Source organism: Juglans microcarpa x Juglans regia, chromosome 5D, assembly GCF_004785595.1.
Source record: "Juglans microcarpa x Juglans regia isolate MS1-56 chromosome 5D, Jm3101_v1.0, whole genome shotgun sequence".
Classification (NCBI taxonomy): Eukaryota; Viridiplantae; Streptophyta; class Magnoliopsida; order Fagales; family Juglandaceae; genus Juglans; species Juglans microcarpa x Juglans regia.
Genome location: NC_054602.1, coordinates 7,604,117 through 7,618,425, shown reverse-complemented (window position 1 = coordinate 7,618,425; position 14,309 = coordinate 7,604,117). Strand labels below are relative to the sequence as shown.

At 35.6% G+C, this 14,309-nt stretch overlaps 1 protein-coding gene across 1 annotated transcript; it reads left to right on the top strand.

The window, feature by feature from the left end:
* Positions 1 to 6,419: 6,419 nt before the first annotated feature.
* On the top strand, positions 6,420 to 9,559 carry LOC121264356 (anthocyanidin reductase ((2S)-flavan-3-ol-forming)-like). The gene is given in 7 exon segments (XM_041167495.1): positions 6,420 to 6,653; positions 7,741 to 7,776; positions 7,779 to 7,906; positions 7,997 to 8,197; positions 8,298 to 8,457; positions 8,592 to 8,805; positions 9,296 to 9,559. Coding segments are annotated over 7 exon segments (1,011 nt in total). The 5' UTR covers positions 6,420 to 6,526; the 3' UTR covers positions 9,441 to 9,559.
* The last annotated feature ends 4,750 nt before the right edge of the window (positions 9,560 to 14,309 follow it).

Below are 14,309 nucleotides of genomic sequence, written 5' to 3'. Positions count from 1 at the left end.
GGAGGAGATGCATATTGAGCGCGCGATCGACCACTACGACCTACTAAAAAAAAAGGTCATGGACATGAGAACATTTCATCAAAATTCTTGGTGAACGTGCAAACCCACGGGCGAGATGCCACAACTGTGGGCAACTTTGTGGATATTATTTGAAGAAGCAAGGTACCTCTGTATTAATAGCACATCTTAATGGTTGCCAGCAGTATAAGATACACAAGGGATTGGTGGCCACTAATCAAACCAAGCTCAGTTACGAAACTTCTACGTTCATTGATGGTATGCAGATAAAGAAACTGTCAATCCCTCAATACAGTGAGAAGATGTTGAGGGAATTACTTGCAGAGATGATCATTTGTGATGATATGCCTTTTATCACAATTGACAAAAAAAGCTTCCGTGAATTTGTCCACAGTCTTGAGCCACAATTTCTCATGCCATCACATTATACGGTGATATAAGATTATTTGAAGAGGCATGCGAAGGAGAAGGCAGAGATGAATGAGATGTTTCTTACCACTGGCCAGAAAATGTCATTTACGACTGATACAACATAGAATTCCATATAGAATGTCAACTACATGTGTATTACCGTACACTTTATTGACAGTGAGTGGACGTTGCAGAAGCGGATTATTGACTTCAAACAAATTGTTGATCACAAAGGTTCATCCATTGGGGCGGAGATGGATGATTGTATAAATGATTGAGGAATTAGAAAATTATTATGTATCATAGTTGACAACGCTAGTGCCAATGACACTACAATTGATTGGTTCAGGTGGTATACGATGGTAAAAGATGATATCATTCGTGAGCACGAGTTTATCCATGTTCGATATTGTGCTCATATCATCAACCTCATAATTGTTGAAGGGTTAAAAGAGATCGATGATTCCATTACCAAAGACCGTAATCTTGTGAGATATGTAAGGGCTTCCCCCTAAAGGCTTGGCAAGTTTAAGACAATAGCCAAACAACTTTAAATTGGATGTTCTAATATGTTGTGCTTGGACGTTTCGACTCGATGGAACTCTACATACATGATGTTGGATGTGGTGCACAAGTACCAAAAAGTGTTCGAGCTGATGGAGGTCGAGGATAGGGGCCTGAGGTATGTTTTGCTAGAGTCAGTAAGGGGAGAAGGGGGCTCGATGCATCAGACACAGTTTATTAAGCTAATGTGAAGTATTTTGTTCAATTTTTGAAATTGTTTTATGAACTCTGCGGATATCTGGATCTAAATATACGACTACGAACTTTGACTTCAATGAGCTCTTGGGGCTTCGTGACCACTTGCAACAGAGTTGTGCTAACAATGTGAGATTGTTATTTGGTATAGTTACAAGGATGAAATCCAAATATGATAAATATTGGAGAATGTTGAGAAGATAAATAAATTATTATTTGTGGCCGCGATTCTTGACCCCCGATATAAATTGGTCATTATAGAATTTTGGATTATGGACGTTTTCGAGGAAGAGAAGGCTGAAGAGTTTATTAGAAAGCTGAAAAGTGATATTGATGACTTATATAGCCAGTACAACAACAGTGGTCAGTCTTCAACTGCAGGTGGTAGCTCCTCACATCCGACCAGCTCGACATCTTCCTTAGATGACGCATATGCATAGAGTTTATCTGTCACACAATTTCGACCTCCGATCAGAGCCGGAGTCAAAGTACACGATTACCTCCGACTCCAGGCCGGAGGTGGGCACTCCGACTCAAATGGAGTCGGAGCCCACCCCTGCATGGGAGCAATATATACACACATTCATGTTAATTAAGTACTATCGATCGATTGAGAGAAGTAATTAGTGTGCGTGCATGAGACGTACATGTGATCAACAGAAGGTTACTGATTTAGCTTTTAAAACTGCCCACATGGAGATCAAAGAATTAAAAAAAGAAAGAGCTAGAAAAGGATAAATAGATAGAAGGAAGCATGTTAGCTTGGGCATTCATGGATCATCAGACTTCATAATAGATCAGGACGTCATGAGGATCAGTTCTCACCGGAGAGAAAAGATTGTCATGTTTTTTACCCTAACAAATTAGCTTCGGTACCATTTATGTTTACTTCACCATGTATGTATACTTCACCTTTGTACGTACAAGGACTGTAACCAGTATTAACTATAGCTATTTTTTTTATATATAGAAAAACACTTCTCATTAACTGCCAAACAACATTACAAGTGAAAGTCAGTCCATATGACTTGTTGAACACAACTGGGAACAGAATCCCACTATACATTAGTTTCAATAACATTTCTAGAAAACCTTGCTAGTATGTGTGCAGATTCATTGGCTTCTCTATTGATGTGTACAATTGAACAACTTTGAAATCTGCTCTTGAGCTGCTGAATATCTGTTACTACATTCCCATAAATTGAATTCGAAATCTCAGAAGTGCTTATCTCTTGGACTAGTAACATTGAATCAATTTCAATGCATAAAGACTGAAGACCAAGATGAATGTAAAATTGCAGTCCTCTCAATATCACTATTAACTCAATCTCCAAAGGCTCTATCACAACAACTTCTTTCTTACTCACTGCTATTAAAATTTTACTTTCCCAATCTCTTAAAATGAGCCCTACCCCTGCACTACCCTCAGCATGAAAAATTGCCCCATCCACATTGAGTTTGGTCATTCCCTGTGGAGGTAACTGCCATTGAGACATCTTCTTAATACTGCTTTGATCAAGAACTCTAACTGCTTTGTAGGTTTTATGCAAAGAAAGAGCATAGTTGATGACCTCTTCTGGTGTGATATGTTTTTCTTCAAAAACCCATTGATTTCTTCTGAAACAGCATGCCCAAGCTATCATAAACAATTTCTCCAACTCATCTTTACAGCAACTGTCTTGTATTCGGGAAACCATCTCCCTAAAATCTCCATTTGGTCATGCTGATCTAAGTTAAGGAAACTGCTTGCTCCACATTGCTGTGCTTTCTATATCTGAAGAACAAAGCTGACATGTTGCATCTTCAACTACTTTCTTCTTTTCAGATTGCTTCTTGTGGGAAGAGCCTTAATGCATGCCCTCCAAGCAAATACCTTAACCTTATGAGGAACTCTCATATTTCAGATAGCCTTCCATAGTTTCTTATTTGCACTGCTAGTAGAGCACTCCCCTTCTGCTGGTTCTGAATTCGGCCTTCTGAACATTTTGTAAGCACTTCTCACACTAAAACAATCATTCATCTCCATATCCTATATTAATTATCTTCGTGGCTTTCTGCACTAAGAATGATTTTTAGAACTGCATTAGCAGGTTCAGGGGGCAATAATCCTCTTACTTTTTGCACATCCCACCAACCAGTATTTTGATCTATCAAATCCTCCACCTTCTGATAATTTCCTCTGGTTACCTCCCCCATCTGTTGTATATTTTTGAAACCAGGGGCCCAGTGATCTTCCCATAATCTAATAGTCCTCCCATTCCCAATCCTCCATCTGCAGGCTTGAAGAAGTTTGTCTTTCACTGACCATATTCCTATCCACACATAAGATGGGTTATGTCCAAGATTTGATGTCTGAAAATTTGTTTTAGGAAAGTATCTAGCCTTGAACATTTTATGAAGTAGGTTATCCTCATTCTGCATTATTCTCCACCCTTGTTTTGCAAGCAAAACATCATTAAAAAGTCTCAAATCTTTGAATCCAATGCCCCCATCACCTTTAGTCTCACACATCTTCTTCCAGCTCACCCAATGTATTTCATTCTCTTCCTTTTGCTTATCCCAGCAAAACTTTGTCATCATCTGTTCATGTTCATAGCAAAGAGAATTGGACAATCTAAAACATGTCATAGCATATGTTAGAATAGCTAATGCCACTGTCTTAATTAAAATTTCTTTGCCCCATTGAGATAAAAGATTTTCCTTCCATTGTTGTAGTTTTGATCAAAGTTTGTGCTTAATGTCTGAGAAGGCCCTCTTCTTATCTTTCCCAACCGATAGGCCTAAGTACTTGTCATAACTCTGAAAAACTTGAATTCCCCAAAATGAAAGCAGTTGTTGTTGTGTTGCTGAAGGGACATTCTTACTAAAGCCCATTGAGGTCTTTTCTTGATTGATTTTTTGTTCTTATGCATTCTCATAAACTCCAATGATTGTTTGTACCTCTATGTTCTCTTGAATAGAGGCCTTACAGAAAAGGACACGATCATCTGCAAACAATAGATTATTCACCACAGGGACCCCTTTACAAACTCTTACTCCACTAATCTGCTTCCTTGTACTAGCTTGATTCAAAAGAGAAATAAGGCCCTCAGTCCCCAGCAAAAACAAATAGGGAGATAGATGGTCTCCCTATCTTATCCCTCAAGAAGGGTGAATAGGACCAACTGGTTCACCATTGATGAGAATGGAAGAAGTAATAGATTTAACACAGAGCATGACCAATTGAATTCATTTGTTTGCAAACCCCATATGTAGCATAACTGCCTCCAAGTAGTGTCATTCAAGCCTATCATAAGTTTTGCTCATGTCCAACTTAAGAGACATGAATCATTCTTTACCATTCCTTTTCCTTCTTAAAATATCAATCATTTCATAAGCTAATTTATATGTGAAGACCATCTCAATTCCATGTAATTGGATCTGAAAATTATAAACTTGTTTCTTTTTCTTCTTCTTTTATTTTTTTTCTGAAGGAAGAAATTAGATATTTGTTTATCTAATTATATGAAAAGTTGTACTACATGCTATATTTTCATCACATTACAATCATAATTAATGGGCTGATCCTACAAGAAAAAAAAGTATTTGTAATAGATTATTTAAGATGAGAATAACTATTTACGATAAAAATAAACTAATTTTAATAGAAAATAATTATTTTCGTAAGAAATAATTGATTACAAATAAGTAATTTTTTGTAGTGTTAATTATGACGTGGCATTGATATAATAATATTGGACAATTACATATATCATGGTATATAACAGGATATGAGTGGAATGAAAATATCATATTATATGAAATATTACATAAATTTTGGTTTTTTTAATACATCTAAATTTTTGTCCATGAATTTTTGAAAGCTATACTATTCTGGTGGATATTTTTTACTGAGCTCACAGTTGTTAGCACGAGTGACTAAGACAGTCTTGATTGTCAGAAGAATATATAATATTTAATACATATGATATTACTAGGTTTAAATTTATGAACAATATACAATATTAACAAAATATTATCCAACATATATAGCAAACGAGATCGTACCAATAGCTAATATTGTTTTAAATGAAAATTATTATTATCTGTACGTTCGTTGAATCATTATTCAAAAAGAAATTTTTTAAAATAATGTTAATATATTTTAGTATTTTGATCTGTAATATGATCTGGTTATAAAGCACGTTAAATATTGTCTTTCTTCACACTCTCATTTATTTAATTTAAGTTATTGATGACCAAAAACCTCTGATATTTTATTTGAGTGGAAAAATAGACTCAGAGCATTTGACATAATATGCTAAAATAATCGTGAATATCTACAGTCACAACTTATTGTTCTTTAATTTTTTCTAACGGGCTTGAACTTTTAGTCCATCAGTTTTTTTTTTTTTTTTTTTGGACTTGATTGATTATACTAAACTTTTTATTTGAAACGCAGCACTCGACAGTCTCTTTCCGTGTCTGATACGTTTAGATATTGAAATGAATTGAATTGAGTTATGGATATTAATATTTTATGAATCATGTTAAGATAAATTTAAATTTTTTAAATTAAGATGAGTTTAATTTTTTTATAAAAAATTAAAAAAATAATAGATACTGTCAATAATTATTTGAGACGTGCATGATTGGAATCTGTCTATAGTCTTCATATCCACAATTTTTTTTGTTTTAATAATTGGTGTTATTTATGTTTCGTGCATTTCATAGCAATAAACTATAAGTGTTCATTATATAATTCAACAACCGCGTGCACAACTAATTCTAGTATACCTACCCCAAGTTGTTTGGTTACAGTTGTTATAAAACATAATTTTAAAATGTTTTTTATATAAAACTTATAATTTCTTGTATTATTTTCAGTATTTTTCCTTCGGAGCCGGACAGAGTTGGGGCTCTTCGCAGAATTTCAGATTAGGAGGTGCGTTTGAACAATTAAGTTGAATTGTATCGAATTGAAATGATAAAATATTATTAAAATATAATTTTTTAATATTATTATTATTTTAAAATTTAAAATAATTAAATTATTTATTATATTTTATATTAAAATTTTAAAAAATTATAATAATAAATTGAGATGAATTTATGTATCAAACAAACCAAGAGACTACGATTGTTTATTTGTTAGTTGTATACGACTTCACGTGCTTACCTTCTTCATCCCAAAATCAGTCCGATGATGCCCACCCCCAAGCTGTCTATTTTATTTAAGAACCAACCCCACAAACTCAAGGACTCCGCCTATATTTACTTCCTTTTTGGGTTGGCTTTTCAAAAATCAGTTAGAGTTTCACAGTCGGAGAGAGAAAGGTAGCAGTGAATATCGAACTCCATGGCCACCCAACATATCGGAAAGAAGACTGCGTGCGTGGTCGGCGGCTCCGGGTTCGTGGCATCTCTTCTGGTCAAGCTTTTGCTTGAGAAGGGCTATGCCGTCAACACCACTGTTAGGAACCCAGGTCGGTTATTTTCTTTTTCATGTTATTATTGATATTATTATTATTATTATATATTATCGAGTCTCCATTATTGTCCTTTTGGTTTGTCGTGTACTTCTGCGAACTTGTAATCCGATGATCAAGGGACTATTCTTCTACTGTTTTAAGCTTTTTGGTCTTTTACCAACAGGATCTTCAGGAACAAAATTTCAATACAGGGTCCTTGGATTAAATGGAATCTTTATATGAACGAATTAAGTCGTTGAAATCGGAGTTTAATGACTCGAGTACATTTCCAAACATACAAAATTAAAGAAAGTATCTTTCTTTTTTCATATCATCCTTCATGTCTATTTATACGAGATAATATGAATTATGATAGTTCTTGTAAAATACTGGAAGTGGGTGGGTGTATCTCTCGGCTCACAATGCCTCTGGACAAGTACCTCTTCCCCAACTTCCCAACTCGTTTGTATTTTGCTACGCTAACTATGGTCCCCCCACGCGACACCCGTGTCAAATGCACAGGGATAAAAAATCAAAGAGAGAAAGTGGGTGGGGAGCATTTAAGATAGAGTTGAGTTGCTCGAGACCTCATGTATCATATATTCTCGTAACATAAAATACCTATGAAACAGAACGAAGATGTGGGCCTTGTGTCCCTAAAACCCACATGGAACATCTCTGTTGTCTAGAGCTCACTTCTGTTGGTTTGCCTCCCTTCATATTGGATTGAAAGGTGTTTATTTATTTTGGAGGAAAATACACTTAACATGTCTCAACTAACAGGTGCCAACACAAATTACTAAAAATGATACATTGATCTCTTTTAACGTTTAAATTGGCAAAAATAAAACAGCTATTTGTTGGATCTTATCCCTTCAACTTTTTGATAGTACGAAGGTGAAATGATAGTGTTGGTAGTTCGAGGAATAGAGTGTAAAACGACTTGAAAGGTGGAAAGTATATTTTTCCCTTTATTTTAATGTTAGTCATCTTGCTCTTCTTCTTAACCCATCAAACCAGTAAAATGCTTCTTGAATATAATTGCATTTGCTTCAAAATACATGAATATGAATTTCCTTAACAAAGTAATTTTAACGTGCAGAGAATCAGAAGAAGATATCTCACCTCATAGCCTTACAAGCTTTGGGGACCTAAAAATTTTTGGAGCAGATCTAACCGATGGAGGAAGCTTTGACGCTCCTATAGCTGGTTGTGACCTTGTGTTCCATCTTGCAACTCCGGTTAACTTTGCTTCAGAAGATCCTGAGGTATAAAACTATAGAACAGCATTTGTCTTTTTGACACTGTAACGGTTTAGATTTTTAATAACAAGATACCTCCATTCTTGTGAAGCATAGAATGACATGATCAAGCCAGCAATCCTAGGGGTACATAATGTTTTGAAAGCCTGTGTGAAAGCAAAGACTGTTAAACGTGTCATTTTGACATCATCAGCAGCTGCTGTATCAATCAACGATCTCAATGGGACGGGCTTAGTCATGGATGAAAGCCACTGGACCGATGTTGAGTTTTTGAGCACTGCAAAGCCACCTACTTGGGTAATTAAGAACATATTTTCTCTTGAGCTCTAGCCCGAGAAAGACCTATGCTGAGAAATTTCAACAACAAGATTTAGGACAAGTATTTCTGAATTTTCAGGGTTATCCTGCTTCCAAGACACTTGCTGAGAAAGCAGCTTGGAAATTCGCTGAGGAAAATAATATTGATCTCATCACTGTTATTCCTACTCTTATGGCTGGTACTCCTCTCACTCCGGACATCCCAAGCAGTGTTGGTCTAGCTATGTCTCTAATTACAGGTAAGAACGAGAAGTTGGAACACATACTGTGTTGCATTTTCCACTGACTATAAGGCCATGCATCCACAATGAAAAATTGCTTGCACCACCTGGATTGACATATTGGTGTAACAAAGGCGTTTTAACATTTTCAGGCAATGAATTCCTCATAAATGCATTGAAAGGTATGCAAATGCTGTCCGGTTCAATATCTATCACACATGTGGAGGATGTTTGCCGGGCTCAGATATTTGTGGCTGAGAAAGAATCTGCTTCCGGTCGATACATTTGCTGTGCTGTCAATAGCAGTGTTCCTGAGCTTGCAAAGTTCCTCAACAAAAGATATCCTCAGTACCAAGTCCCAACTGAGTAAGCTTCTAGTCCAATCGAAATAAAACTTAAAGATGCTCCCACATAAGCATTCCTTTCCTCTGATCAAAACCATTGATAATTAAAAGACTATTTACTTGAAGGAATTGCATAAGATTGATCTCAACCTAAGGGCAGGGGGATTTTGGGGTGAGTAATTATTAGCTAGTCTCGGAGTATGGACACGTATTACTTACATCCTACCAAATTATGTCATTTCATTAAAAATTAGTGCTTAAGCAATTTTAATAGAATGTCATTTTGTAATAGGATGAGAGTAACACGTCATTCCTACTCAGGACTACCTACTAATTTTTCTTTTGGGGTGGGGTGCATTCCTTAAGCAATGTAGAATAATTGCTTTAACTAAGCCATTAGCTTGTTTCAGATTTAACTGTATTCTTACTGGTTACTGAACTTTTCAACTATGGTTATCACTCTCTTCAGTGGGCATGTGTTGTTTGACGTTCTCGTGTAATCTGAATTGCAGTTTCGGAGGTTTTCCCTCCAAGGCCAAGTTGACCTTATCTTCAGAGAAGCTTATCAAAGAGGGGTTCAGTTTCAAGTACGGAATAGAAGATGTTTATGACCAAAGTGTGGATTACTTCAAAGCTAAGGGCGAGCTGAAGAACTAAGACCATGGGCTTTTGTTTCTCTTTAAAAGCCTTGTTATGTTCTACCTTGATTGTTTGCTCTGTAGCATAATAGCATCTAAGTTCACTTTAAGCTTGGTATGGAGCACTTTTTGGTATTACCAAGAATTCAAAGCAGTCTAGCAACTCTGCTTGTTAGTATCTGGAATATAAAGCAATCAAATAACTGTAACGTCCCGTTCCCGAGGGTCCGGAGAGTTAACTCATGTCACCTAAAATCAACTCCAATTATGCGTTTAAAATAAACCAGAGTCTCCATAACATATTAAGCTATTTGTTCAACACAAATATCCATGTTCCTACGTAAGGGCACATCAATGGTGTCTCGTCGTTATACATAACTTTTTCACAAAACTAGAAATATTCATTGCTCAACATACCAAAGTCACATAAAATATCAATACTACCAAAAAGTCATTCTCCAAAAGTCATTGCACCCTAAGGCACTTAGTCTTCTATGATCCACAAAACTTGCAAATACTCCATATTCCTGATTCTCAGCTGTAGCATCAAAATTATCTGAAACATATTATGAAGACAGGGGTGAGTTATCAACAACTCAGTAAGCAGAGAACATATACTAGTATGTAAACATGAGCCTTTTCAGAAAGTTCAGTATGCAGAAACAAAGACATTTTATTTTTATATGCAGATCTCATAAAAACATGTTATCAGAAACTCAGATCGACTTTTCAATCTTTTCATACTCAAAATCAACAATTCAATTTCATATTCAAACACTTTGGCATAACATAACTGAACATTTTCATCTTATCATATCATATCATATACCATGTTTAACCCCCGTGGTAGGGTTGTGCTATCCCCGGTGGCCAAACCAGGCAGTATCATGTGGTGAAACTTCCCCTTTTTCAATCTCGGAGTCCCGAGTGTGCACACAGGAAAGAACACGTAAAAAGTCCACTTTGTTTCCAAAGTGGGTGCACTCATATCATATCATGGTGGTACCAACCATATCACGTGAACAGTATCCTCATATCAGAACCATATTCAGAATAGATAAGTATGCCAAAGTTTTATCATATCTATATCATATCAAAACACGTGCGAAGCATATTCATATCATTTCTATTTGATCAAAAACAGATCCAAATCATTTCATATCACATGCATAAAATTTTCAATGATATCATATTCGCTCTTTTGCATATTTCAGAAACATGTCAAATATTGCTCATGTCTACACATTTCATGTCAAAAACATTTCTTTTCTCTTTCATACGTATCTCATGAGGGAATGCAAAACATATACTGAGGTTGTTTTCACTTTTTCTTTTTAAAACAACATGCACATTTTTACAAATCAACCTCAGTTCATTTCTTTTTATGCAAATCTAGCATAGGAACCCCGCTTACCTGGACTTCTTAGCTTTTCGAAAATTTCCTCAACAATGCCGAACAAAAATTAATCGTCACCTATAAGATAATCACGTAAATGTCCATAAGTCTCTAATAAATCTCGTATTTCGATATTCAAGCCTACAACTTCTAAAATAGCCTATTTTTAATTCCTCAAACTCGAAATTCTCATTATTCTCACCATACCAACATCACTTTCTAAACTCATCAATATCCGGCTTCGACTAAACATTTAATTCTAACTTATTTACGAAAGAGATCTTACTATAATTTATAATACAGAGTAACATAACTATAATAATACAGAGTAACATAACTTATTTCTTTTCTCTTTCATACGTATCTCATGAGGGAATGCAAAACATATACTGAGGTTGTTTTCACTTTTTCTTTTTAAAACAACATGCACATTTTTACAAATCAACCTCAGTTCATTTCTTTTTATGCAAATCTAGCATAGGAACCCCGCTTACCTGGACTTCTTAGCTTTTCGAAAATTTCCTCAACAATGCCGAACAAAAATTAATCGTCACCTATAAGATAATCACGTAAATGTCCATAAGTCTCTAATAAATCTCGTATTTCGATATTCAAGCCTACAACTTCTAAAATAGCCTATTTTTAATTCCTCAAACTCGAAATTCTCATTATTCTCACCATACCAACATCACTTTCTAAACTCATCAATATCCGGCTTCGACTAAACATTTAATTCTAACTTATTTACGAAAGAGATCTTACTATAATTTATAATACAGAGTAACATAACTATAATAAATTCATTATAATTAGAAATTCATACTTTTGTTTAAATAATAATAAATCAAAGATATTCTTTTAAAATGATATGTTAAAATATTCTTTTTAAGTGTTACTTATCAATCTACTCATTAACTATTCCAATAGAATATAAGCCCTAGAAAAAAAAATACCCATTTACAAAATAAATTCATGCGTCTACGCCTAAATAAAACATACTTTACAACCCACGCAATATACTCATGATTTCAAATCCGAAGTACATAACATAAACTTAATTAAGCTAACACCCTAACACTAACCTTGGAGGCGTACTATACGAGGACAGAAAATAAAAACAAAACAATATTATTTCCTACTATTAAGTTAACATAATTTACGTATACATTCGTATATATATATACATATATATATATATATATTTACACCAGAAAAATTGATTACATCCGCATATATATACACACATATATATATCTATTTACACCAGAAAAATGAATTTACGTATACATCTACCTATATATATATATATGTAAGTACACAAAAAAATTTATTACTTCACACAGTGCGGCGGAAGCACTTCCAGAGAGGTGGAGGAGCACGACGGGGTGGAGCTGGGGCTGGCTACAGCGGACGAGGGTGGCGCTTGGTCACTAGCTGCGAGGGTAAGAGAAAGAAATGAGAGAGAGAGAGACACACGGTGAGAGGACGAGGGAGAGAACGAAAGGCAAGGGCCACCACTGGAAGTGGTGCGAGCTCACCGTGGGATGAGGCAGTGTGCGGCGGACCGGAGTGAAGGAATGTCCTCACCGGCGGTTTCTGTGGGGGCACGGCACGGTGTAGCTCCCGATGGAGCGTGGCTGCAGCGGCTTGGATGCTGCTCTGTTTTAGGCAACTAAAACAGAGTATTCCGAGGCTTCTAAGGGAGGTTACGGGGCGTTGGGTGGCGGCGACAGGGCTGAGATTCCGCGTGGGCTAGGTCCGAGGGAAAGGTGGCGACTCGTTGGCTGGCTGTTGCTCTGCTTTTCGGTGATGCACTGGGATAGGGCTTACACGATGAGGATGGTGGTGCACGGCTTGAGGAGTGTATTTCGTGTGACTGTGGAGGTGATGACCGAACGGTTTGGGAGGCTGCGGCGTGAAAAGAACAAAGGAAGAGTAATTAGGGTTGAGAAAAACTTAATCTATATATTGGCTATAATTAGAAAACAGAATACTTAAAACCAAGGGAAGGAAACGTGCATGAAGAAAAAGGAAAGATGGTGTTATTTGTGTGACGGAAATGAGAGGCGTGAAACACGTACGTGAGTGAAGCAAAGAGCCGGGTTTTACAATAACTGAGTTTGACATCAAACTTCTGAAGTACATAACATCTGCTTTATCAGCCACTTGCCGATATGCATCTGCTTGGTAAAAGTTGCAGCTTATTTCAAAATGTTTGGACCCATGGCCTCTAAGAGCATTAGCATTGGATTCATCATTTTTATATTTAAAATTTGATGAAAAGTACACGTTTTTCATAAATCAAAAACATCTCTATCCATAACCCCATATTGGATTAGCTATTGGATTCATCAAAATAATAATGATAATATTTTTAATTTATTTTTTTCATATTTTACAATTACACTTAACTATATTTTAATTAATAATTTAATTTGATATTTTAATTATTATTTCCTAACTTAAATATATTGTGGCTCAAAATTAGGAAACAATAATTTAAATAAATAAAATAGTAGTTATAGAGTGTGAATAGTGAGTCTTTAAATTTGAAGATGAAGATGAATGTACTATAGCTAAAAGCTTGACATTTAAGCATATGGTAAATCCAATGCCAGGATTTTAAAGCCAAAATCATCAAATTTTGAAGATTGGACTCATTTGATGAGTCCAATGCCAGTGCTCTAACGCCTTATATTTCTCTCTCAATTTGCAAACCGATTGTGCCAGAAAAATCCTATTTCGCCAAGTTTAGTGCAGTGAATTTTATGAAAGAAAGGAATTCACTTCGTATAATATATAGGCAGTCCCATTTGGGCCGAACCGCTCATCAAGCTTTAGATGATTGCCATTGTCCCAACATTCTTCAATACCAAAGGTGATTGAACATGTGAAAATAGCATCACATTTCCCATATTGCGTTTGATAATTGATTATGATCTATATCAGGTATTAGACGAGAAATCTAGATGTGAGCAAATAAATAATCAGGAAACAGAAAACAAAAGAGTAAGAAGAGCTAATGTATAGACCAGAAGTAGATGAAGGCGGATACCTTCTAGAATCCAAATACCATTTAAAGGGAAATCTATTTTTTTCCTTTTATTTTGTTTCCTCTAAATTCTATTTACTGCTCATTCAAAGTATATTAATCGTTGAATTTGTTGGTAAACTAAGAATTTCATGGACAAGGCGAACCACATTTTGATTCAATTTAAACTTTTAGAATAAATGATAATTTCACGGTTGATAAGAAGAAAAAAGATTGAACCAAACTCAATTCTCAGCTGCCATTTCCAATTCTTGTGATCATGCTGGCCGGCCCACCGGCAACAAAGCAAGACAGAGATCATATCATTTTTTGTGGGTTATTTCTTTTCAAAGTTCAATCTTCGAGGAAGGATCTGCATTTCCAACTGGGCCCTTTCAATGAAACCCATATTTCCCACAGATAATGCCTGAACCAGATATGCCTCGTATCATTCGCAATCG